The following is a 24,036-nucleotide window of genomic DNA, read 5'->3' on the forward strand; positions in this document are numbered from 1 at the left end:
AAATGTAAAAGAAAAACCTGTTCTGCATTGTTCTAAGCATGTAACTGAAGCAGTGTGTTATAGTTTAAGAACTTCATCTTTGGCGGTTTTATTTTGTGAGTTGACTTCCTTTTCTTTAATTCAACTGAGGGTGAGGGTTCTTTCTTCTCCAAAATATGTTGAAGTTCTTCTTTTTAATTCTTTTCATCATCATACATACATGAAATAATCTGAAAATCTGTTCTAATTGGAAGACAACCCATGCTGCAAAGATAGTCATACATCTACAGAGTCTACACACGTAATAACTCATAATATACATACACTGTATTGGCAGTAAAGTGGAGTTATGAATGTTTTGCGGTTAGATGGCTTGGTATAAATCATATATTCATGATAAATGAAATGTTTCTACATGAAAATGTTAAAAACTGCAGTTGGCTTTTTCTGATAATACTGCCAAGCCCCCGGGGAACCTTGCTGGTGGGAGGGAATGGATTACGGAAGGCGCTTCATGTTTTTTGAATTTACTATGTCTTATTTATCCATTATCCTGAGAGCTGGAGGAGAAGATGAAAATGTAGATGGAGGCGAAAATATGTAAATGAGGCACTGCGATGCTCTCTGAACTTTCACTTGCTGGAGAAACATGCTAAGGTTTTACTCTTTGTGTAATCATCCGTACAATTCATGAGGTCTAGGAAAAAAAAAAGTGTTTTGGAAATGCATCAAATGAGAGGAGATTCTCCCTGACAAACAGAACATATAACTGTCTCTTTGTCCACTGATTGTATAATGTTCCTTTAAAATAGAGGAACATTTTTTCAGAGTTAAACAAAACACTGATAAAATAAGATGTTTGGTACAAACAGTCACTGGTGGTAGGAGTGCGGGCGGGCGGGGGAGCCCGGTCCAGAGGCTGGGTGGTGGATGGGGGAGGAGCTGGGGGTCATGTGTGGACTCAGCTCGCCTGTCTGCAGACGCCACAGCAGCTCTTCGTTGGTGCGACTCAGACGCTTCTTCTCTTTGCTCTCCATCTCCACGTGCACCTGCAGGTTGGCGTTCTCTTCAGAGAGTTGCCTGAAGTAGAAAAGGGACAAAAGAAAATAAGAAACAATTTAAGTCATTTTGATAGCTACAGTGTTCATACCCCTTAAACTTTCAACATTGTTGTGATACTACAGCCACAAAATTGTGTTTTATTGAGATTTTATGTGACATCAATTACTGAAGTGACAGTAAAATGTCTATAAAATGTGGCATGCATCTCTATTCACACTTTTTCAGATAATCTCTGGAGGAGCTGCAGAGATTCTCAGCACGGATGGAAGAAAAAAAAGAGAGACAAAATAAAGTCTCATTTAGTCATTGTCAACCCAAACAAGGGATACAATAAACATAGATGAAACCTTTTGGTCTATATGCAAACAGTGTGTTTCTCAGAAAGCTAACACACATACACACACGCATCATCAGCAATATACTCCCACTGTAAAACATGATGGTGGATTGGGGTCATGCTATTTTTTTCTGCAGAGATAAAAAAAAGCAGAAAAAAACAGTTGTATAAAAAAAACTACAGACTACAATGGACTTGAGAATGGCAATGAGGTTCACCTTCCAGCTGGACAATGACCTGAAACATGCAGCAATGGAATGATTTTAATCAAACTATTTTCATGTGTTGGAAGGGCCCAGTCAAAGACCTAAAAACTGACGTTCACAGATGTTCACCCTCCGACTTAACAAGAGCCATTTTGTAATGAAGAACCTGCAGAAATTTGGTTTTAGAAGTGAAAAAGTGATAGAGACATATGCCAAAGAAATTGCAGCGGTCACTATAGCAAAAACTGGCTCCATGAACAAGTTTCAGACTTTTCAGTTTTTAACTTTATGGTTGTAATGTGATAAAAAGGTGAAATAAACTTTTGCAATGCACTGTGAATGTTCAACTCACCCATATTACCTATGTATAATTTAAATACACATACAAACAGACCTGGACACAGCTAGATTCTTGTCGATCTGCTCTCTCAGGTCTTCGTTCTGCTGCTGCAACACTTGCAGTCTCTCCTCCAGGTGCACATTCTTTTCAGCCTGCTCAAAAACACAGGAGAAAACAGTGCAAAACATTAAAGTCTTTAAATAAGTTAAAGCATTAGAATCCATTGAATGATATAGATGGTAATGCCATTTGATTTTACAGTCAAAAAGTAATAATCACTTCATTTAGACCATTACTATTTGACTGTTGCAAGGGTAGAACTTAATCAATTTAATCAAATTCCAATCTATCTTTATATTTAATTTAATATTACAAAAACACATTATGGATAAGACACTCAAAGGTTATTGCTGCTACTTTACAAAATGTCCTGAATAAAAGTTGAAGCATACTATTTTCTCCAGTTCAGAAATCTTCAGCTCCTGTTGATGAATTTGTTGATTCTTCATCTCCAGAACTTCTTTAAGGCTCTTCAGGTCCTCATCAATATGCTTATATGGAGCCAAAGCATCCTGAAAGAGAAGCACTGTTCGTTCTGCAGGTATTTTCAGAGTTGTCAGTGTGTTATATTGTTCTTCATCATGAAAACTTACAACTATCTGCTCATCTGTGCTCTTACGAAGAGCTTCTTCAAAGCGTTTTGCACGATCTCTCAGGCTGCGGTTCTGAAACGTAAGTGTGTCCACCTGATCCTGGAAATCAAACGCACACAAATCTGCAAGGGATTTGTTTTTTTCTGGTGGTAAATTTGACCTTAAAATAAAAGACACATACCTGGAGTGAAAGTCTGATTTTCTCAAACTCTTCCTCTAGAGACTTTTTCTGTTGTTCATGAGCCATTTTCAGATCTGTTAAAAGATATAGCATATTATCGTCTCAAACTGAAGAATATGCACACAGGAGAAGTTTTTAAAAGAGCTTCTTACTCTTTACTGTCCTTGCATGCTCCTCCTGCAAAGTGTCTAAAGTGTCATTGTGGGCTGTCTCCATCTCTGTCAAGGATGCCTCATGATTCTCTGTCATCTCCTCAAGCTACAACAAAAATGTTGAAACATTTTTCAGTTTTTTCAACAAAAAGTTCTTCATTTTCAGTTTTCATGCCAAATCAATAAAATCCTGAGCAAGTTAAGACATTAGAGTCTGTTTCTGCATGCTGCACCTGCTCCTGGTGTCTGAACTGTAGCTCCTCCAGCTCAGCTCGCTGATGGCCCTGCAGGCTCTCAGTCTCCTCTGCGTGCTGAGCCTTCAGCCTCTCCTCCAGCGCTCCCAGCTCACTCCGCTGCTGAGCCCGCAGCCCCTGCAGCTCAGCCTCAAAACGGTGCTCCTGATCCTCCTTCTCCTGCTGCAGCTGCTCCCAGTGCGCGACACTGACAGCTGGAAAACATACAGAGGCGAAACTGACTTCACCAGATTCAAATGTTGGTAATCGGCTACTCATCAAATGTTCCTCTATTCTCTGACGATGTATTCTATCATGTACATGTTGGGAGTCCGGCTCCCTGAGGTTTCCCACTTACCCACTTCATCCCTGATTCTGCCGAGCTCCAGGGACAGCTCCCTCTCTCTTACAATGGCGCTCTCATTCTGGAATAAAACAAAACATGACACATTTAAAGGAGACAAACTATAAGGAGACATGAGTATTTTATAAGGCAAACTGCAAAAGGAAAGAATTTGATTTCCATCATGTTCAGCACGATAGATAATGGTCAAGACATCAGCTGGAAGATCAACTTGGATCCTCAGGGGGCTCTGCCAGTCACAGTTTGAACTATTTTAAACTTAAATTTATTGAGAGACTAATAGGAAAAAGTGACGTTAAAAGTTCCTGTTCCGAATCTAACAAGAACAACAGATTTGAAAAAAAAAAGAAAAAGATGATTAAAATCTGATTTACTTTAGATTATTACTAAAAATACCTTGGAATTGGTAGCAGAGATATATTTCATCTGTGCTATTACACTGATGTGCCTCCTGTCAGTAATAACATAGAGATAATCAGATAATGTAATTATCATCAGATAATTACAATTACATTATCATCATCAGATAACTATGTTATCTGATGATGAACAAAGTTCCAGTAATAAACTTCTACATTTTTTAATCAAGCCTACCTTTACAGATATAGCAAGTTATCTACAACTGTAAGCATTTTCTGAGAGGTATGAGGCTTGCATTGAGCTTTTTTCATCTAGCTAAACAGACCCAAGATGCATTGCGCAAATATGGGGCAATTAGGAGGTTTTTGTAAAGGTTAACATCTTGCAACACATTAGGACAGCACACACCTGTAGGTGTTGAATGACCCAAATTAAATTAACCAATAAGGGTTTTTTTTAAGAGAGAGAGATAAAAGACAGCAACAAGATATCTGATCATAATTAATGTCTGCAGAAAAATCTCTAATCTAAAAATAACTCAATCCTGAAGAGAGAAAGACTCAGAAGGGAACAAAGTGGAGCTTTTGAAAAATGTATGAAACGGTCAACAGTATATCCCAGTAGAAATGATGTCACCATCTAAGAGGTTTTCTATGCAGCAGAAAATCATCACTAAGAGACTGGAATGATCTCAAGAGGGATGAAACATGTTCAGCATCATTTTATACGCAGAAGCTCCACCCATCCTCCAGGATTCTGATTAACAGTTTTTTTTTTATTTCCTGCCCGGCAAAGTAACTTAATCTAATTTAGAAATGCAACTACTGAGTATTTATGTATGTAATAAAATTGTTTATTCAGACTTTTCATGATTATTTTGTTTTGTAGTATCAAAAGAAATCTAGAGTTAAGGGCGGTAACAAGCTATTCCTTTGGTAAAATAGAATACCAATACATTTTTATGTAATGTTTCAGGGGGAAAACAGTTAGATTTTTGACTAAATTAATATGCTTAGTGAGTAAAAAAATTGAATAAGTTTCTGAAAAATACTAAATCGAGTTAAGTAACTTGAAGCAGTCACTTATTCCAGCTTAAGTGCAGCTTTAGTTTCAGTGGTGTAGCTGCTTATTTGGTGGGAGTTTTTGTCTTGTAACTATTTAAAGGCCAGGAAGAACATGAGAGGCTGCAAAAAATATTGCTTCTTAAAGTTGAAACTTTAACAAAAGCTTCAACTCTTGTTAAAGTTTAAACTTTCTTCCAGAAGTCATTTAAAATCTGCTGTGCTTTGCAACACTAATTCTATTCCTTGCATTACTTTTTTTTACAACTGTTAATTTGGGTTTTTAGGATTTTGTCTTTGACTAAAACAATGTAATGCAGAATTACTAAATTGAAAGAAAATGATCCATGTTTTTGAGATCCTATTTGCAAATAAATATCTGGAAAATGTCGAGTAGATTTGTATCCGGCTGTATTGATTATAATTCCCCTAAAAAACATGCAATCAATTGTGTGGGAAGTTGGATGAAGTTTCACATTTTGATGGAAAAGCAAGTTTACAATGGAGGACTTTAGATCAAAGCATATTTACGTTAGGAGTAGAGGAGAGACATTGACACGGCACACAGGAACCTGATCGATAAATGCACACACACTCACGCACACACGCACTCAAACACAGAAATTATTATATCAGAATGAAGCACAGCTGCAAAATTATTCCATGCCGTCTTCCTGGAAACTCAGGCAGCTTTGACTCAGCACAATCATCCCCAGCTCCGTGCTCTCTGCCGGCTCTGTCGCTAGGAAACAAGCGAACATGATGATCATATAGGCGCACGCATTCAGACTCCCACAGCACCAAACACACACACAAGCACAGCTGTAAACGCATCAAGGAATCCTCAGTGCAGGACAAAAACAAGCTTACTGCCTGCAGTAGACACTGTCTTTACCGTTTGGTCCAGACAGCAGAGAGGGAGAAAATGAAGCCTGCAGCAGCAATGGCCCATATTAGGCTAGCAAATGGCAGCATCCCTTAGCCTGATGGGGAGGCAGCAGGGACAGATGGGAAGTGAAAAGAAAGATGCAGAAAAAATGTAAAAGCAGAGGGGAGGGATGAGGCAGGCAGAGGAGAGGGAGGAGAAGAGAGCAGAGAAGGGAAAGACCAAAAGCTCACCTCGCTTCTTGGTTTGCGAGCATCATTTCTCCCTGCTGGAACAAAGAGAAGCAGACCCAGCCCAGCTCTGACTGTCCTCCTCTCAACCCCCCACCAACACGCCCCATACCACAATCATAAGCATGACAGAGAGCAACACACCCAGACACACACACACCGCATCTTTGAATCTCTGAAGGCAGACGAAGAAACAGGGGAGTAACCTGATCAATAAATGCAGAGATTTTCAGATTAGCAGGAAATATTGGCTTATTATTATTAGATTTTTTTCCTACAGAAGCTACAGAATTACACAACAGCATACATCTGACAAAAACTGCCTAAATAGTTCAGTCCAAGCACAGTTTAAAACATCTAATACTTTTTAATCAAAAGGGGTTTTAATTCAATCCTCAAAATGGGTTGGGCTCATAGTAGGACAAATAAAATAAACTCAGAGGAAGAGATAAAAGAACAAGACAATAGTTAAGAAGCAGCACACACAGGACCGTTATTAGCATTTGTATAAGTATGATAAGGGAATTAATTGAAATAACTTTTATATGTATATTTTTTGGGGTTTTTAGGGAACACCTGAAGTGTTTCACAGTCCAAATGTCAGTATAGGTTTCTTTGAGAATGAATGCATCCACTACTATTATATCAGCCTAAAAACCAAATTTGGTGTAGAACTTTAATTTAGAAATCTTTTTTACTTTCTTAAATATCTTGAAGAGTTTGAACTAATGGATTTGCAAAGCAGCCCAGAGTCGACAAAGCACAAAAAAAACAAAAAAACAAAACTACAACAAATCACATAGTGGAAACATCTTAGTGCATTAATCAGTAAATACTTGCAAAGGTTCTAATGCTTTCTTAACTTTCTTAACATTATCTATATATACTGTAAATGTTCTAAGTATATTTTAATGGGATTCTTATGTGAAATATGAAACTGTGTAGCGGAAGAGAAACGATCAATCACTTTCAAATTTGTTTACAACTTCCTTTCTTTACTGTGAAACTGAAAATCTTGTATTAGGCTCTCTAAGTCAATTTCTCTAGCTTCAAATACATTTGGATTTTAGTAGAGTGTCCTTACCTGCTTAGCACATCTAATTTTAAATCCAATAATAGAAGCACAAATCTCCATGACTGTTATTTTGCTAGTGGTACACCTAAAATTCTCCACTGAGGGACAATAAGGATATTTCTAATATCTATTATTTTCTGTATTTGTTTCCCTCCATCTTTCTGTCATCTAATCTCTGACCAGCTTTCTTGTTATTGTTTAAGTATAAACAACACCCAAATGTACGCTTCCCTTTTAACTAATATATTGACCTGTCATAAAAAATCTAAAATACACCAAAAGTTTGTGACATCATATCATAATGTCATAAAGTTTAGGAGGTAAAAATGCTTTCATATAGCATCTTTAAATTAAAGGCAAAATACAACTAGTCTTCCTTTTTCCCATTTTAAATAAATAAAAAAACCTTGGGAAGTCCTCAAAGTAGATTTGATGAACCCTGATGCTGCAGACTCACACTTAATGTGAAAAAAAGATTTAAAGAAATCAAAGGAACTTGCTTTGACAGAAGCACCTGGATGCTACAGGTGTCTTTTGAACAAAGGGATGCTGGATGTTTTGTAGTTGTATTGAAGCTCACAGTGAGATTCTCTCATTTGGCTCTGTTAGACACTATTGGTCATAGATAGATGACCAATAGTTTAAAACCATGCAGCTAAAAGGAAATCTAAATGGAAGCAAGTTTAATGATGACACTGTTTACACAATAAATTTGTGCATTGTCCTTATGGAGTGATAGTGTGTAATCTTGTTTTCTTCAACCATAGCTTCCTTCAACACAAGAAAGCTAGTTCAACCAAATTCTTAAAATTCTTTTCTAAAACCAACATACATAAGTATGTTGGTTTAGCTGTGTTTAGATTTAGCTGTGATGTCTAAATCTTAGACATCACAGCTAACTGACCCTAAGTGCAACTTTTTTTTTTTTTTTTCCACATAAAACTGACAGAATCTAATCTTAGCTCTAAAGGCGTATTTATTTCTGCAGAGCCTACCTTATCACAAAAGTGCAGAGTGGTGATGCTGAAAACATCCAGGCACAGAGAAGCCTTCTTCAGCTGGACCTGGAGAGTCTGCAGCTGCAGGGCCTGCTGCTCACATCGCTCCTGTAGCCGCTGGATCAGAGCCCGGTCCACTTCCTGAGACCGTCCTGTCCGAGGAACTGCTGCTGTTCGACCGCGAGCTAGGAGCACAGATAACCAAAATGTTATTGCTTTGTCTCAGATGAGAGTCAAAGTAAAAATAATCAGAGGAAATATAATAATCTATGATATTTCCGTGTAACTATGGCCCTATTTTCAAATTGTGTTTGAACATTATCTAACTAGTTGGACTCCTCTGAATCTATAATATACATGAACTTTACTATTTAGACTGAACTGATGAAATGAATCATTTTTTGATGATATTCTAAACTAATGGGGTGCACCTGTACTAACTGCAATGATTCGTACAATTTTACAACGAAGAGCTCTGTTTGCTTTGTATAATTAGTTTTCCCTTCTTGGCAAATCCCCAAGCAGGCAAGAGGAAATAAGATCTATTTCTGCACATTGTGGAAAGAGGACCAGCCTCCTACTTTCCAAGTAGGACCGCATGATGTGTGTCCTGTATTGGAACATTGTTCACTGTACTGCCTACTACCGCTTCTCTGTCTCAGTGGTCTCTGAATAAAGCTAAAATTGGTGGCGAGCACTGATGTAATCTGAGCCAGAAGAACGGGCACAGAGGGAGCCATAGCAGCATTACGGCTACTGTAGCTTGTTGCTATGACAACATCAGGCCGCCCGGTGTAAGATCAGAAAATGAGGAGCAGAGATTGTGAACGCAATTTAGATTTTTAAAGGAACAGAAGCAGCAATTGACATGGAACAAACTTTAGAGACATCGTATCGTATAGGACACAACCTGTGGGTACATTATGTGTGTAGAGCAGAGAGAAGGTTGACGTGTGAGCAGTGTGACCTGACAGACTCACAGGGTGATTGTGGCTTTGGTGGAACCACAGCACATCTTTTAGGGGAAGATCTTGGTGAGAGCACAGCCTGTGTGTCCTTCTGCAGATCCGTCCTTGACACTGTGCAGAGCAGAAAACTGGTGATCTGCTGCAAAATGTCCAGGATTAAAGCATTCTTTGATTTCCCAAAGCATTCTAGAATACATGCCAAAAAATTAGAAGGTAAGATCAAAAGAGTTCCAAAATAGATTCTAATAAAGAATAAACATTATTATTATATAATGAGTTACCAATAAGAATACATTACATAATTTAGAGGGATGTTCTTTCTTAGAGTTTGCTTTCTTCAAAGTATATCCTCCTCTGGCTTAAACTCCAGCATGGCATACTTGTCAAAAACCAGAGGTTTTATCAAAGTTGAAACCTTTTCAACTCATACAAATTTTTCAGAAAAGAATTGTGAAAACAAAACTATTTCAAAATGTTTAGATTATGTATTAAAATGGACCAGTCAAAGGCAACACTCAAGTATAAGAGACAAATTTTAGTTAAGACTGAAAAATTTAAACTGAATTTTGCAACACTTTCCATTGGTCTTTAAAATCTGGCCAAAATTCAATTAAATTCATGTGAGAATTGTTAAAGAGTGTAATTGTGTAAGAAACCTTAAGTTAATAAATGTAATCTAATTAAAATTATGACTTAGTAAAGCTCATGAGAGCGATAAAAACATTCAAATAAAACATTAAACTATATTTGCCTTGAATAAATAACAGTTGTATGATAGTAAAAATCCTTGATGCAATGCCCGTTCAAAAGGGGACAGTACAGATGAAGCAGGAAGGTACCAATTACACAGAATGACCACTAGATGGTGGTAATTTCCAACATTAAAATCAAACATTAACATGAGGAATTTGATCGAGCTCACGGCCTCCTACAGGAGCAGAAAGGAAGTGCAGTGTGTGGTGCTGCATCACTTCTGAACTGCCGCGCTAAGCAGCAGTTACAACAGCACCAAGGCCTGGAATGGTGTTTTCTGCACATTCTTTCAGAAATCCTTAATTACTCTATCAGTGAGGAAACTGGTCATTAAGGCATTGTTGATCATAAAGGAAGCACTGTGGATTGCTGTTTATGGTTTTAAAATATCATGCTAAGATACAACTTAAAAAAAACAGAAAATGGAGCAAAACCGCTCAACAAAAACACAATGCTCTATGAAAAGCCTTATTATTTTTTCTTGCATAGCAAGGGGGTGCTGGTGCCAATGGTCATTGGATAAGGAGACAGAGGTACATCCTGGACACGTCACCAGTTACAAGGCAGTACAGAAACACAACAGGACCAAAAAACATGCACAGACACATTCACTATTAACAAATGGTCATGTGTTTGGGAAGAAGCTGGAGGAGAGATCCCAGACGTAACTCTTTCTTCCTAAAAGGCAACAGTGCTATTCAAATGTTTTATCTAAAAATATACAAAACAAACTTCATCAAAAGGAAATAAGAAAAGGTTGGCAGCACTTTTGTGCAATTGTTCTTTTTTATGGCTTCTTTTGGTGACAAAATCAAATGATCCGCCACAGCTCAAGGTCTAAACCAGCCCATCCGTCAAAATTCACATCCAGGCAAGGAGATAACATGATCTCAACTCAGGACAACTCTAATTTGATAATCGCTCAAAAGCACACACACTGAAACTGGATATCAGAAAACTATTTCCTCTTGTCTGTGCAATGTGTGACTGTACCAAGGGAGGAGCCATGTTGGGGTGATAGGTTACGATGCTGCAGGCTCGTAGTGCTGGAGGGCTGAACCCGGCCCTGAACCAGGGAGATTTCACTGTCTATGACGGCTTTGTGTGGAAGTGTTTCATCACCGCCAGAGCAGGGATCTACAAAAAAGGAGAAAGATAAAGGTGAATCTCTGTGCTTTACCTGCAGGAATGTTTAAAAAAACACAGCAGCCCTGTGACATGCTAGAGAAAAACTAGGCTATTTAAGCTGACGTTAATGTGATTTCAAATTGAAAGAAGAATTCTTTCCAGCTTAAAGACACTCCAGTAGCAAATTTTCTAAATAACCAAAAGTGCAAAAAAGCATTGCTACAAACATTTTTATTACATTTCTGTTTTTTGCACCAGAGATTCCAAAAACATCTCCGGTGTAAAATATACCAAAGATGGTTATATACTTTTGCTACTCAGTTTCTGTGTAACCAGCAGCTTAAAAAGACATTCCTGTAGAGAATGTTCTATTTGTCTGAATTACCAAGAGCACCAAAATGAAATGCTGCAAACATGATATTGCATCTCAGTTTTTTATATTATGAACAGTTTTAGATGTGGAGAAAATATGAACAAAAACATTTTCTTTTAGAGATTACAATAAAAGCAACAAATTGTAATCAGACATTTTTTTCTCTGTAAAAAAAAAAAATCTGTAAAGAGTAACTCACTTTCAGTATTCAAATGTACCATCCGACAGCCAGTAATTTAATACAATTTATGTATTAAATGTGGTTATCTTCATAATGACCATATTTGAAACTATTAACAGGAAGCTTGCAGGATGCTTTTCCTCCTCAAAATTGTAATATGTAACCTTTATAAAAAAAAAAAATGTTTTATACATATTTGTTAAAACTGTCATGATTGTACAAAATGAGACAGAAAAGGGAAAAAAAATTAAGCTCCTCCCTATAGTACTAATGCCATTTGCAGAAATATACTGATTGTTCAGAAACAACCAATCAGAGTCAGGAGGAAGGTCTTAGTTAGAACTGTCAATCAAGCTTGAGTATGCGCTGCTTACACCCTCCCCCTTACGCTCTGCTACACTATAAATTATGGTAATCATGTGAAATTGGAAATGTGAGGAATATCCTACTTAGTGCATTTCTAGTTTTTAATTTGACTTGTTTCTAAGCATTTATACATACAAACAGGTCTAGATTAAAGTTTACTATGTCTGCGTAAACAAGAAGTCAAAAACCAGACAGACAGATTACATTACTTATAAAATATTCAGCTGTTAAATCAATGGTTGTGCTGACACAACTCCACTTTCTACAGGTAATGTGACACTTTCAAACTGAAAAAAAAAACCGAGTCTTTTGCCCTTGAGCATCTTTACTGTGACCTTGGTCCAGATCAGATTGTACTGTACACTACTACACACTTAACTGCCTGAATCTTACAACTGCTGCAGCTTAATATAGTCTGGTTCTAAAATGAACACCCTGTAGGTCTGTGTGATACTTTCACAGGGACTGCAGCATCTCTTCACACTGCAGCAGTCTGAATCCACATGGGAGAGTCAGCACATTTTCCCTTCAACTGAAGCAAATACCAAGCCAGGAAGAGCACTGACTAATAGGCAGAGCTCTACAGCAATTTATGCTGTTGTTTGCATGCTTGGCTGGATGTGCAATATCAATCCAACCTCCACAACAACACGATGAGTAGCAAGAGGCCTCGGGCACTCTGATTGGTACCTTTTTTTTGTAGTTGCAACAAACTCTAGGATTCTGGTTAGCGTGATCAATTTTCTTTTCTTGTTCTTTTTTTTTAAATTTTAGCTAAAATTGTATTGTTGCCATCTTACCACAGCACACTTTCAGGAGACCATACATGGATGGATCAAAGCTATGTTTTTGGCAGTCAAAAGATAAAGATGTTATAAACTGATTGGAACACATTACAGTTTTTAATAAGCATCCTTTTATGAAAATAGATCACAGTTAAATAAACGTTACAAATTGATCGCTCATCAATTTGGGGTATTTGCTGTCAGCTGTAATTATGAAACAGTTGAAATACTGCAGCAGTCTTTTTGTAATAGGCCTAAGAATGTCTTATTCCTTGACTTGAATTACTGAAAATAACTACGGTAACTTTTTATTGATATTCTATTATATCTAATAGAATATTAGATATAAATTTGCGAATATTAAGAAGTGTAATTTTTAATTGTGATGTTAATCAGTACATCTTAAGTTTGTTTGTCCAATATTAAACAATCAAACAAAATACCAATATTTAATGAGAAAACCACTTAAGCCACATCATTGTAGAGAGAGAGAAAAACAAACTTTTAACATTGCTACAATATAACATTTCAGGAATAAAATAATTTCTTAATTGTGTGAAGTGATATTCTAAATTTCATGAGTACTGTAAGCCAATGGTCATCACTTTAAATAAATTCCTCTATGTTTAATGAATAATGAATATTTCTTATTCAAATAACTGAAATAAAACGTTACAACAGATTTCTAATTTATTGACTTGTGCCTGTATAATCAGAGCAGGAGCTGAGCAGCACAGTCAAATAGAAAAAGGATCATGACTTACGGTGACATTGGTCGTTGTGACAGCTGTCGTTGGACTGGCTGCTGGACAACGACGAGGCGCTGGAGCTGCGTATGACGCCTAAAGCAGCTAGTCGAGCAGCTGGAAGGCTGGAAAAGCCTGGAGGACGGAGACCGGACTGGCCCGACTTCAACAGGACAGATTTGGAAGTGATTTCTGGACCTTGGCAGAAATATATGCGGTTTTCCATGTGGAATACAACACAATGAAGCTGGGGTTCCGTTTTTAGGTTAGAATTGTTGTGACATGACTGCTTAAATTTATCTAAATTAAATAAATAAATAAATAAATAAATAAATAAATAAATAAATAAATAACAGCACAAAATCATATCCCTTGTAAAAAATACATCTATTCAGAACTTTAGAGCACAATATAGAAGAGACCAGCATGCACCAAAGCACAATAGGGCTTGAAAGAGTTGAAATATGCAATGAATATTGACAGAAAGTCCTAATGTTAACCTTTTACAGATTTCTCAAACTGATGGAGGCTAACTTTCCACCATCTTACCTGCTTGGTCCTGGAGGCCTGGGGTGGACACGCTTGCTGCACGGCAGGATAGTGGAGCTGACCTCTGACCCATCTGTGGGACTCTTGTCTTGGCCGCGGGCTGCCTGGTGACTGCCCCTAAACCTAGCTGAGGCCTCAGAGTTCGAGGTGAACGATAGACACCTCCACCGTCTTGGTAAAGATGCTGATGAAGGACATTAGCAACCAATTACTGTCACAAGAACTACATTTCCTTTCACAATGAAAATATTGAAGTTTAGGGTTGCAATATGAAAAAAAAATTGAAAAAGGTAAGGGAGAATGATTACGTTACATCTTGATTGTCATTGTATGTCAGGAATGCAGAATCCACATCTCACCTCTTGGGCGTATTTCTTCGACATTTCTTCATGAAAGCTCTCTGATTTCCCGCTCACCCTCTGAGGTGCGGTGTTCCATGGAGGTTTCACACCCATCGGAGCTGCGCCTGGCGGATAGTACCCTGCCTTCTGCAACTCCTGTCGATATTTGTCGAACAGTACATTGGAGGAGCTGAGCACCGGAGTGGATCTGGATTGAGGAACCCCTTTTGACTCCCTCTCAGCTTGTGCACCAGAAGAAGATAGTGGTTGAGTTGCCTTTGTTAACCCTTCAGACTGGGTGTTGGTGTCTTGTGATTTTGCTGGTGTGCTTTTTCGAACGTATGTAATGATTTTTGGTCTCACATTTTTGGGCTTCTGTGGTAGAGGGGGAATTTTGGGTTCATTTTCTTTCTGTTGAGAGATGGGTTTGGGAATGCCACTATTTATGTTTATTTTATTCGGAAGTCTGACGATCTGACCGACAGTTTTTTGAAAAGCAGCACTTCTTTCCAAACTCAAAACCCTTGTGCCCTGGACTTTAGCTGGAGAACCTGGCGGTTGTCTCTTGGGTGAGCAGGAGGTAGGTTTGGGAGTTGCCGCGGCTACAGACCGACCAGGGCTTCCCCATGTTTTCCTCCGCTCCTGAGATGACAAGCTGGAGCTGTTCTCAAAGGAGCCCTGCTTTTTCAGGCTGTTATCAAAAGAAAGCTGCTTCTTCAAAGAATTCTCAAAGGATGGCTGCTTTTTGAAACTCCTGTCAAAAGAGTTTTGCTTCTTTAGACCGTTATCAAATGAGCCTTGTTTTCTTATGGCTCTTGGTTCACTTGATGGCTGAGTTGCTTTTGCACCACCTTTGACTGGTTTTATCAACTCAAGGATTTCACTGGCTTGTGTGCTTTTATCCATTTTAGTTTTGCTTTCTACACAGAACAAAGCTTTGTGGTCTGTATAATCACAATCTCCCTTTGAAATGGTTTTTCCTTCCACATTCCTCTGGTTATTATCCGTGTTCTGCTCGTTGCTTACATCCTCGCTTAAGACACCATTCTCCACTTGCTGTTGCGGTACAATAATCTCTGGGTGAGGCGTCGAATTCAAATTCATGTCTAAATCTTGCTGGTGTGTTGAGGTTTTTCTAGCTGACAAGGAGAGATCAGCTGTTTGGGGGGCTTTGTCTCGCTCAGAGACGATGCTACAGGTTTGGGAGGCCACAGTAAGATCCTCTGAGAGGGCAGAGTGGTTACCAGGGGCAACATGCCAGGAGTCTGTCGTCGGAGTAGCAGTGGTGGACAAGCAGGTCACAAAAACATCAGAATCAGAGACATGAGATGCTGATGATTCCTGCTCACAAGCAACATCCACAACCGACTTCATTCCTTTACGATTTGTACCGCATGTTGCCTGTTTTTCTGTGGCGTTACTGCACGGTGAGGTCTCCTCTTGATGTCTCTTCCTTTCTATGATCCCGACAAAATCTTCCCCATCCTCAACCAAATAAGCCTCCAACTCCTGGCACTCCAACATCTCAAACTCAGCCAGCTCAGGGTCGTCACACTGAGAATCTGTGCCCCAGATGACGACTTTGTCTTGCTCTGCTGTCTCAGTCATTATCCCTGACAGAGAGCCAGTATGTCCAGTTCTCCCATCATCCTCCTCTGTCTGAACTCTGTTGGCATTTGCATCACCAGCACCCTGCTGGTTGTTGTTCCTCAACTCCCGGTCACCAACTTTCTCTACTTGATCACACATTATGGACAAAGTTAAGAGTCTGTGGTATCCTAAGGAGGTCGTTCACATCACTCATCCATAGCGTCAGTTATAAATGTCTGCCTTCTCATTAAAAAGCCTTACATGCAGAAGAGGAGCATATAATGACATCCTTTTTTCCAGCATTGAAGGAATCAGAATGTCTCAGATAAGAGCAAATTTTGAAGAGATGTCCTCATTATATCTTTCTGGAGTCTGTAAGACAAGAGCAAAATAAAAACAGCATGACATTAGTACTGATTTTACAGCCTGATTCCACAATATTTGTCATTAGGGTTGAAATGATATATTGGATTAATCGTGATGAATTGATTGTTGAAATAATCGTCAACTAATTTAGTAATTGATCAAACGTTAACTGAAGAATACAGACTCAATAAAAGTCAGACATTCAGAGAAGTAATTAAGCCAAAACTCTACAAAAAATATTGATTTTGCATTTAGGATAAAAAACCCCAAAATGCTTCATATGTTCCACTCAAAACTCCAGTTGCATAGTTTTAACTTCATCCTGCTTAAATATTAATTGGTTGACAGAGATTAATTTTTTTGACTGGTCATCAAATGTAGTTTCTTATTTAACTTTAAAGAGGCATCATAGTGGGACTCAGTATCAGTAAAATGTCAGATTTTAATGTGAACTTGAATAAAATGTCAGTGGTTCTTGTAGGACCCACAGATAACTATAAATCTGGTAGGAAGTATATATCATGTAGTATGAATGAACACTTAATACAACTTGCCCTGGTCTATATGTGACATGGATAAAACTATGTAGTATAAAAACAGGAGACAGAAGCTCATCAAGCTTCAGATGCCCTGTATAAATATGACTGTGAACAAAAGTGGAAACTAGGACAGGCCTCACTAGTCCTCACAATGTCCTAAAAGAAGGATTTAACAACAACATTATCAATAATAATGACCAGAGGGAAAGGAACAAAGAGATGATCAAATTATATTTTTGAACCACACAATCAAGGAATGACTGAATATCTGCCCTGTTTTTTTGGAATGTTGAGTAACATTAACATAGAGGAATACAAAACAAACAATACACCATATAATTTTAACTTATCTGTTTCCCCATCAGCTGTATAGATATTGTCATAAATAATGCATTATGTGGCAGCTGTTACTTTGTGCTGCATTTTCAATTCTAATTTCAGATTTTTTGTTGTTACATGCACTTATAAATGCAACAAGAACGACAGAACTTACATCGACCATCACAGTTTGACATAAAAGAAACTATGTTGTCTTCTGAAAAGTGAGTAAGAGTTGCATGCTGTGCTCCAGGCAGAACAGGAGGTTCTTAGCTCTGTTGATGGCTGTATTTATTGTGAAAGAGTCCGCATTTTCTCAGCTTGTGTGCAACTAAAGGGACAGCAAGCCATGTTCGAGCTATGCAGTACTGTTAATGATTTTTGGTTCTCCTAATATAGTGGTAGAAGCAATAACTTGGGTGGATGAATCTTTCAAAAAGGTCACTGAAAGATTTGTTACTTTACCATATTATCTGGGATTTTCTACAATAAATTTTGCATAGCAAGTGCATTTAAAGCCCCAGTTTGTACGGAGATATTTCTTAAAACGGCTGCTGAGGATCCCTGTCCAGCTGTGGGAGTATTTGAATTTAACATATCAGAGAAGTACAGTATTGATGTACTGACAAAATGTACATGACTGATGCTTACATGGTGTTACAGCCATCAAAGACAACTGCTTCTAGGCCATAATCCCACTGACCACAGCATGGTCATGGTTATAGCTTTAGTAACAGCTGAGCACATTCACATATATCACAACAGTAACATGAATGAGAGCTGTTAAACCTTTAGTTCATTCTCTTCTGTGGGCTAGAGATTAATTGACGTTTAATAAATTGTTTACTACATATTAAAGACTAAACTGCAATGTAAAACAGCCCAGACTCTCCCTCAGGGTTGAAGGACACATAAACAAAATCATGACTGATGTAACAAGACGGAGTGAGGTTGGAGGTAAATCTTGTTTATCTTGTAATCTTTATCTGTCTTTAAGTTGTTTTGAAGCAGATTTTGAGCCTTTTCCCCCCCATGCGTATATCTAGATTTCTATACTTCCATACTTTTTATATCTGTGAAATTTACTAATTTACTTACTCACATAATCACAATACAATAAAAAAAGCTCTAAAATATTTACTTGGATCATTTCACAGAAGTACAGTATTGATGTACTGACAGAATGTACATGAGCTCATATATGCCAATCAGGTTTCTCAAATATCTCTGCTGTAGGAAGTTTTGCAGCTGCTCAATTCTGGAAAGTGGAGGAAATCAGAGGCACAACTTTCCTGCCATTTCCCTTCATGTTTTCAGGCAAAAAAATAAATAAATAAAAAATGTAATAAAGGATGTCTGCAAAGGATTTCCTGACTGAATTCCTGTGCAGTAAAAGAGCCTTGAAAGTCCCTCTGATCTCAGCCGTGCCCACAAATCCACCTGCATTAAGCTCTCATCCCCAAATCTAAGAATTTATCTGCTGCTGTTTTAAAAGTTCATTCAGCTCATAAAATCTAACAGGACATTCAATAAAACTGTCCTGTTGCCAAGCCTCATTATAATGATCAGGGTTTTTTTCCTCACAAAAATGTGAACCTGCAAAGGGTTAAACAAAGGCTGGATTAATCTGCTCTGTGCACAAACAGAACTTCAGTAAATGTCTTTGTCACACACATCAACCTGTTAGCAAAAAACTAAACTACTGAATGCTGCTCTGCTTCATGGTTTTATTCCCCATTTCTGTCCCTTACACAGTAGAAATAAAAACATCCTTGTGAAGGCTTGACATATGTCGACAACAAGAAGAAAAACATGTACCTGCAAAAGATGAATGCAGTTTACTAGTTCTATTCGCTTATGGTTACTTAGTTTAAGACGAGCTGCAGAGATTTCCCACAGCTACTTTGCACTTGCAGACACATGAGACAAGGTGATTCAGCAAAGCCCTCGGCTGTACACAAACCGATAAATCACATATCAGATTTCTTTATACGTGCACTTCCTGTTCCTGCCGATCAGGTCTCATACAGCAACGCAAGACCTTTTAATGAAGTCAAAGTATGAACTGATTTCTGCTTTCAGGTCTCTCAGGTGGATTATAGGTTGGACATTTTCAGGAATGATGGAGAATTTGAAATACAGGAGCAGCCACACTTATCAGCAACCTAGATAACTGTGTGAAAAATCCTACAGGCCTACAGGAGACTTGGTGACCTGAAAACACTTGGCTGTGAGCTTTGGACACATTTTTAGCTCCCTTAAACAGCTGCCACCTATCTTGCTAGTTGCTATGAATGTTGGCATATTGAAAAATATATATTACGTTGGTCTAAATGTAGAAAAAATGAAATTCTGACATATTCTGGAATTACTGTCACATTTGAAGTGCATAGTGCATGTGTATTGTCATCATGGGGCTGTAATATATAGTATTCTACTGCATCATACCCAGGTATTTTATTTTTTCAGTAGTCCCCCTTTGGCTTTATTTTATTTTTTTCATATATAAGGATCAACTGACTCATTGGAAATAAAACATCATCTATTGCTGACATTCATTTCATAGCAGATCATACCATTATTTTCACCTGAGTTGACTGAATTCACTGCAGTGCAGACAGGCTGTATAGCATAGTGTGATATGCTATTATTAAATCACTATGATTATTGCAACATTATAAACAACAAATGAGAATACGGTACAGACCAAAGGTTTGGACACACCTTGTAAAAGGTGTGTCCAAACCTTTGTGCAACATACATGTCATGTGAGAGCTCTGCTGTTCTTGTGAGATTTTGCTCTTCCCATAAATGATTACCTTATTTTATCTTTTTATCCACACATCATTAAAAATAAATGTGCCAGTCAAAACGAAGTAGACAATCTAAAGTTTTGATTGCGTCAAGTGAATTCATTAACATGCCTCAAGACATCAACTATTTATATTTGTATATTTTTGTGTCAAAGAGCACTAAAAGGTAAATGTGATGGAAAACTCTTAAGATAGAATAAAAACACAATAGCCAAAAGACTGCTGTATTATGTTTAAAGAACAACCTTGTGTTAGCTTCTCCAAAGCCTTCTGTTGAAAGCCTATAAAATGTGAAGAAACTCTGAGATGAGCACGAGACTGCTTTCCTCATCTCTGCAGCATTTGATCTACGATTCTCTTTGTGGTTCTTAAATTTTTATCGTGCGGATCAATCCCAACAGCCTGTATCGAGACAGCTCACATGAAATTTCTTCACACCAAATAAAGCTTAGACCTCCCCTAGGGCAACATCCAGGGACGCCTGACAAGAGATCATTTTCAAGAAAGTAGCTGCAGTTCGGTAAAAAGGCTTGTTTCTGCTGTGGTCTTGATTGCTTTCCTGTGCCTTAAATTGAATTCCAGCTTGAAATCAATGCAGCACAAAATCAAACCAAAGTCCAGGCCATCAGTATTTATCAGAGCAGTGGCGATAGATATGATATGGTGCACTTATTACATTTTGAAAGATTTATTCAATCAAAACTCTGAACAGTTTGAGTTAGAAAAACATGAGTACAGTGCAACAGTAATTGAAGAGATAAACTAGATTCTGTTCACACTTTTAAGAAAAATAAGCTGCTTATTTAGCCAGCCGGAACATGTCCAATGTCGAATTATTATTCACAGTATGTAGCACATACATTTATATCCTTGAACTTGTTTTTTGTCATTCAGAAATGTCTATGTAATTTATCTAGATTTTATGTGACAGACCAATTTTGGAATATCTGTAAAGTTTTTTTTTTTTTAAACTATGAATTTCAGAGTTGTTTCTTTTTTCAAATAAAAAGAAAAAAATTGAAAAGCTCTTAATCCAGACCTCTTCAGCCGGAGTAAGAGAATTTTTTGACCAAACTTTTAGTCAGGAAATCTAGCTTTCATGGAACAATGTAAATCAGAAAGACATCATAGACAGAGACAATTAAAAGTTTAAAGTTTGTCACAAGCCATGTAGAAGTCAAAGCAAACAAGTAGAATAGACTAGAAATCAAACTTTTCCCCCCTTTGTAAAACTCTACTCTAATTGACACTGCATGTGACCCTGAACACATAATTTCTACACTAAGCAATTGTGCTGGATGCACAATGTTATAGGAATGTTTTTCTAAAGCAGATAATGAAACTGTTCAGAGTCAATGAAAAAAAGAGAAACTAAATATATCTGAATCCTGGAAGAAAACCTCTTAGAGGCTACAAAAGAGTTGAAACTGGGGCAGAGATTTACCTTTTGTTTTGATATCGACCTAAAACATAATCAAAGCAAGTATTGACTCAGGCTGTTCAGACACATACAACTCGGGAAAAAAAAACAAGTTCCACACTTCCTTGTGGAATTTCTTTCTAATTCCACAATTACACTCTACTTTGCATAAGACTCCCATGTGAAATCTCGATGAAATACATGTTTCATTGTTTATGGATGTAACATGAAAAAAATTATTTAATAAATACTTCTTCAAGTCACTATTTGAGAAGCCACAGTATTTGAGAAGAAATATTCTGTTTTCTCAGAGAAAAGAGAAATGTTTTTTTCTCTCAGATGGAAGAGAGAAAGTAAAAGAATACACCGTGTTCCAAATTATTATATTTTTCTCAGATTTTCTTAAATGGTCAATGCAAATGATGGTCAGTATAATTTTCAAGTCATGAACTATTACAGTATAAATAATATTTTACTGAACAAAGCTCCCCATGAGAACAGCATTATTTTTTTCAAAAATAAAAAACTCAAAATGCACTGTTACAAATTATTATGGACAGCAGATTTTCTAAACATTTTATGGATTATAAAGAGCTGCAAAGGGTCATTCTTTGAATGTGCAGCATTAAGTGGTCACATGTACTAAAATCAAAAGCTATTTCAATCAAAAACATCTTAACAGACCAAGGTACATGTTAACGTAGGACCCCTTCTTTGATATATTTTATGTTACAGACCAATTAAAATTCATGCATCTATTGAACTTGTGAGTTTATGGATAGTTTCTGCTTGGATTTCTTTGCAGGATGTCAGAATACCTTCCCAGAGCTGCTGTTTTGATATGAACTGCATTCCACCATCAGATCTTCTGTCTGAGGAAATTCCAAAGCTTCTCAATAGGGTTGATCAGTCAGAAAGTTCTGAAACCCATATTTGTTCTGAATCAGCCACAAACCTCTTCATGGTACAATAACGGTTCAGTATTTGTTAAATATCTAATGTTTTCATACCTTGTTATATGGCACTACATTATCTGATGATTTTCATCAGCAGAGAGACCCTATCTCTTTCCTATATTGCTTGAAACCTGTGGCCTGCTTAATAATGTGGAACATCCTTCTTAGTTAGATTTCCTTTAACTGAGCTCACCAGACAAACTAATCAACCCAGCACAACAGAAAAAATTAATCTTTATGACACGTAAATCCAATTTACATAATAACTTGGAACACAGTGTAAAGTATAAAATGTAAGGACTCAAGTAAAGTGCATAATGTATTCCAAATAAAGTGCAGTTCCTTAGGGAACACACTCATGCTTTCCTGGACAGTTATAGCAGTACAGTACATTAATGCTAGCACGTGCGCCAGTTTCTTTCTTGTTTTCCTGCTGTTGCTGTGCTCCTCAAACACCTCAGGCAACCTGATAATTATAGCACAAGGGATAATTAGGAAATTTCTGCCAGTCGTAACAACACGCTTCCCTGAGCATATTTCTCCCTAACCATCCCCCATAACCCAGCGACTCACCCTGCCACCTGCCTCCTGACAACCAGGAAGGACCTTCGCTGTGATGAAATCTGTACACTTGTTTTGACTGTGGACTGCAATAACTTGTAGTCTACTGTGAAACTGAAGCTTCCTCTACATCAGGAGTTATCATCCTGAAGCAAAACAGAGATCAAGACCTTCGTTTAGTGTACTTAGCTTCACTGGATGGTTTGTGCAAGATTCTCATGAAATATTGAGGACGTATGAAAATGGAGGCACCAGTCTCCCTCCAATTTTTAATGCCTGAGTGGTCCTGATTTCTTTGTGTACCCACTCGAAGTCTGCAGCGTTAGGTGTGCAGATGGTTTGCTGTGTTAATGAATAAAAATGTAACATAAGCTATAGCCTTCAGGCCTTAGATGTAGACCATATTCGTTCTTTGCTGTGACTGTCACATCTGGACTAACTGTGAACTGTAACCGGCTGAATCTGTCATCTTAGTTTTACTCATCTCCAGTCCTTCCTTTCTTAATAGAATACATCTATATTCATCATCCAAAAAGAAAAAGGTAGAAGGAATATTGCAAATGCAAACATTACAGATGAAAAACAGAATATGGATAACTCAGAATCTGACAGAATAAAGGTAAGCACACCTACAGGAAGGATATATTGTTCCAGGATGATTATAATGAAGCTGCCACTCTTAAAAACAATTAACCACAGCTTACACGTTATTACAGACACCAACACCAACAGGCTCACCCGCAGCATCCCAGCAGATGCAGCAGCCTTCATCAATCCCGTTTATTCCCGAGCCTGCGAGTGAGGCGGAGGCAAGCAGGACTCACCTGCTGTCCTTCAGGAGGAATGGAAACGCTTACCGGCTGGATTCTGCAAGTCCTCTTCAGAAGGGCTCCAAGGCAAAGACAGGACAGAAGAGAAGCGAAGTATCGGGTGTTCAAGCGAGATGGAAATCAGTCTGCAGGATTGCTGGAAAATAGGGAGGAGGTGAGAAGACGAAAGGTGACGCTGAGGTGGGTTTTGGTTGCCACCTGCTGGTCTGAACCAGTAATTACAACCAATAACTTCATAAACACAAGATGAAGTACTGCTCAGAAGTAAACCACAGAGCAGTAATAATAATAAAACACTGAATATATCTTAGTACCTGTAGGGAATATTGTTCCTGG

At 37.9% G+C, this 24,036-nt stretch overlaps 1 protein-coding gene across 4 annotated transcripts; it reads right to left on the minus strand.

The window, feature by feature from the left end:
• Window positions 1-834: 834 nt before the first annotated feature.
• mtus2b (microtubule associated tumor suppressor candidate 2b) lies at window positions 835-23,853 on the minus strand. Of its 4 annotated transcripts, none has more exons than XM_044118737.1 (15): window positions 23,728-23,853; window positions 14,326-16,269; window positions 13,967-14,150; window positions 13,436-13,615; window positions 10,832-10,975; window positions 9,098-9,196; window positions 8,115-8,302; window positions 3,502-3,568; window positions 3,144-3,358; window positions 2,911-3,016; window positions 2,759-2,832; window positions 2,578-2,676; window positions 2,377-2,496; window positions 1,979-2,076; window positions 835-1,059 (listed from the first exon to the last, which is right to left on the minus strand). In XM_044118737.1, the coding sequence occupies exons 2-15, from the start codon at window positions 16,054-16,056 to the stop codon at window positions 852-854; spliced, it is 3,513 nt and encodes a 1,170-aa protein (XP_043974672.1). In that variant the 5' UTR covers window positions 16,057-16,269; window positions 23,728-23,853; the 3' UTR covers window positions 835-851. The 4 variants fall into 4 exon arrangements, with proteins under 4 accessions (XP_043974672.1, XP_043974671.1, XP_043974673.1 ...); XM_044118736.1 differs by having other exon boundaries at window positions 1,979-2,079; XM_044118738.1 differs by lacking the exons at window positions 8,115-8,302; window positions 9,098-9,196; window positions 10,832-10,975; ... (2 more) ...; window positions 14,326-16,269; window positions 23,728-23,853 and adding an exon at window positions 5,824-6,039 and having other exon boundaries at window positions 1,979-2,079.
• Window positions 23,854-24,036: the final 183 nt, after the last annotated feature.

This window comes from Gambusia affinis, linkage group LG06 (genome assembly GCF_019740435.1).
Source record: "Gambusia affinis linkage group LG06, SWU_Gaff_1.0, whole genome shotgun sequence".
Taxonomy (NCBI): Eukaryota; Metazoa; Chordata; class Actinopteri; order Cyprinodontiformes; family Poeciliidae; genus Gambusia; species Gambusia affinis.

Excerpts from the sequence above, each read along its gene's own strand:
- mtus2b (XM_044118736.1), bottom strand. The coding sequence starts at position 16,056 with ATGTGTGATCAAGTAGAGAAAGTTGGTGACCGGGAGTTGAGGAACAAC. Across the intron at positions 10,976-13,435 it reads TCACAACGACCAATGTCACC|ATCCCTGCTCTGGCGGTGAT; the intron begins GTAAGTCATGAT and ends CCTTTTTTGTAG. Across the intron at positions 3,569-8,114 it reads CTCTGCACTTTTGTGATAAG|AATGAGAGCGCCATTGTAAG; the intron begins GTAGGCTCTGCA and ends GTTTTATTCCAG.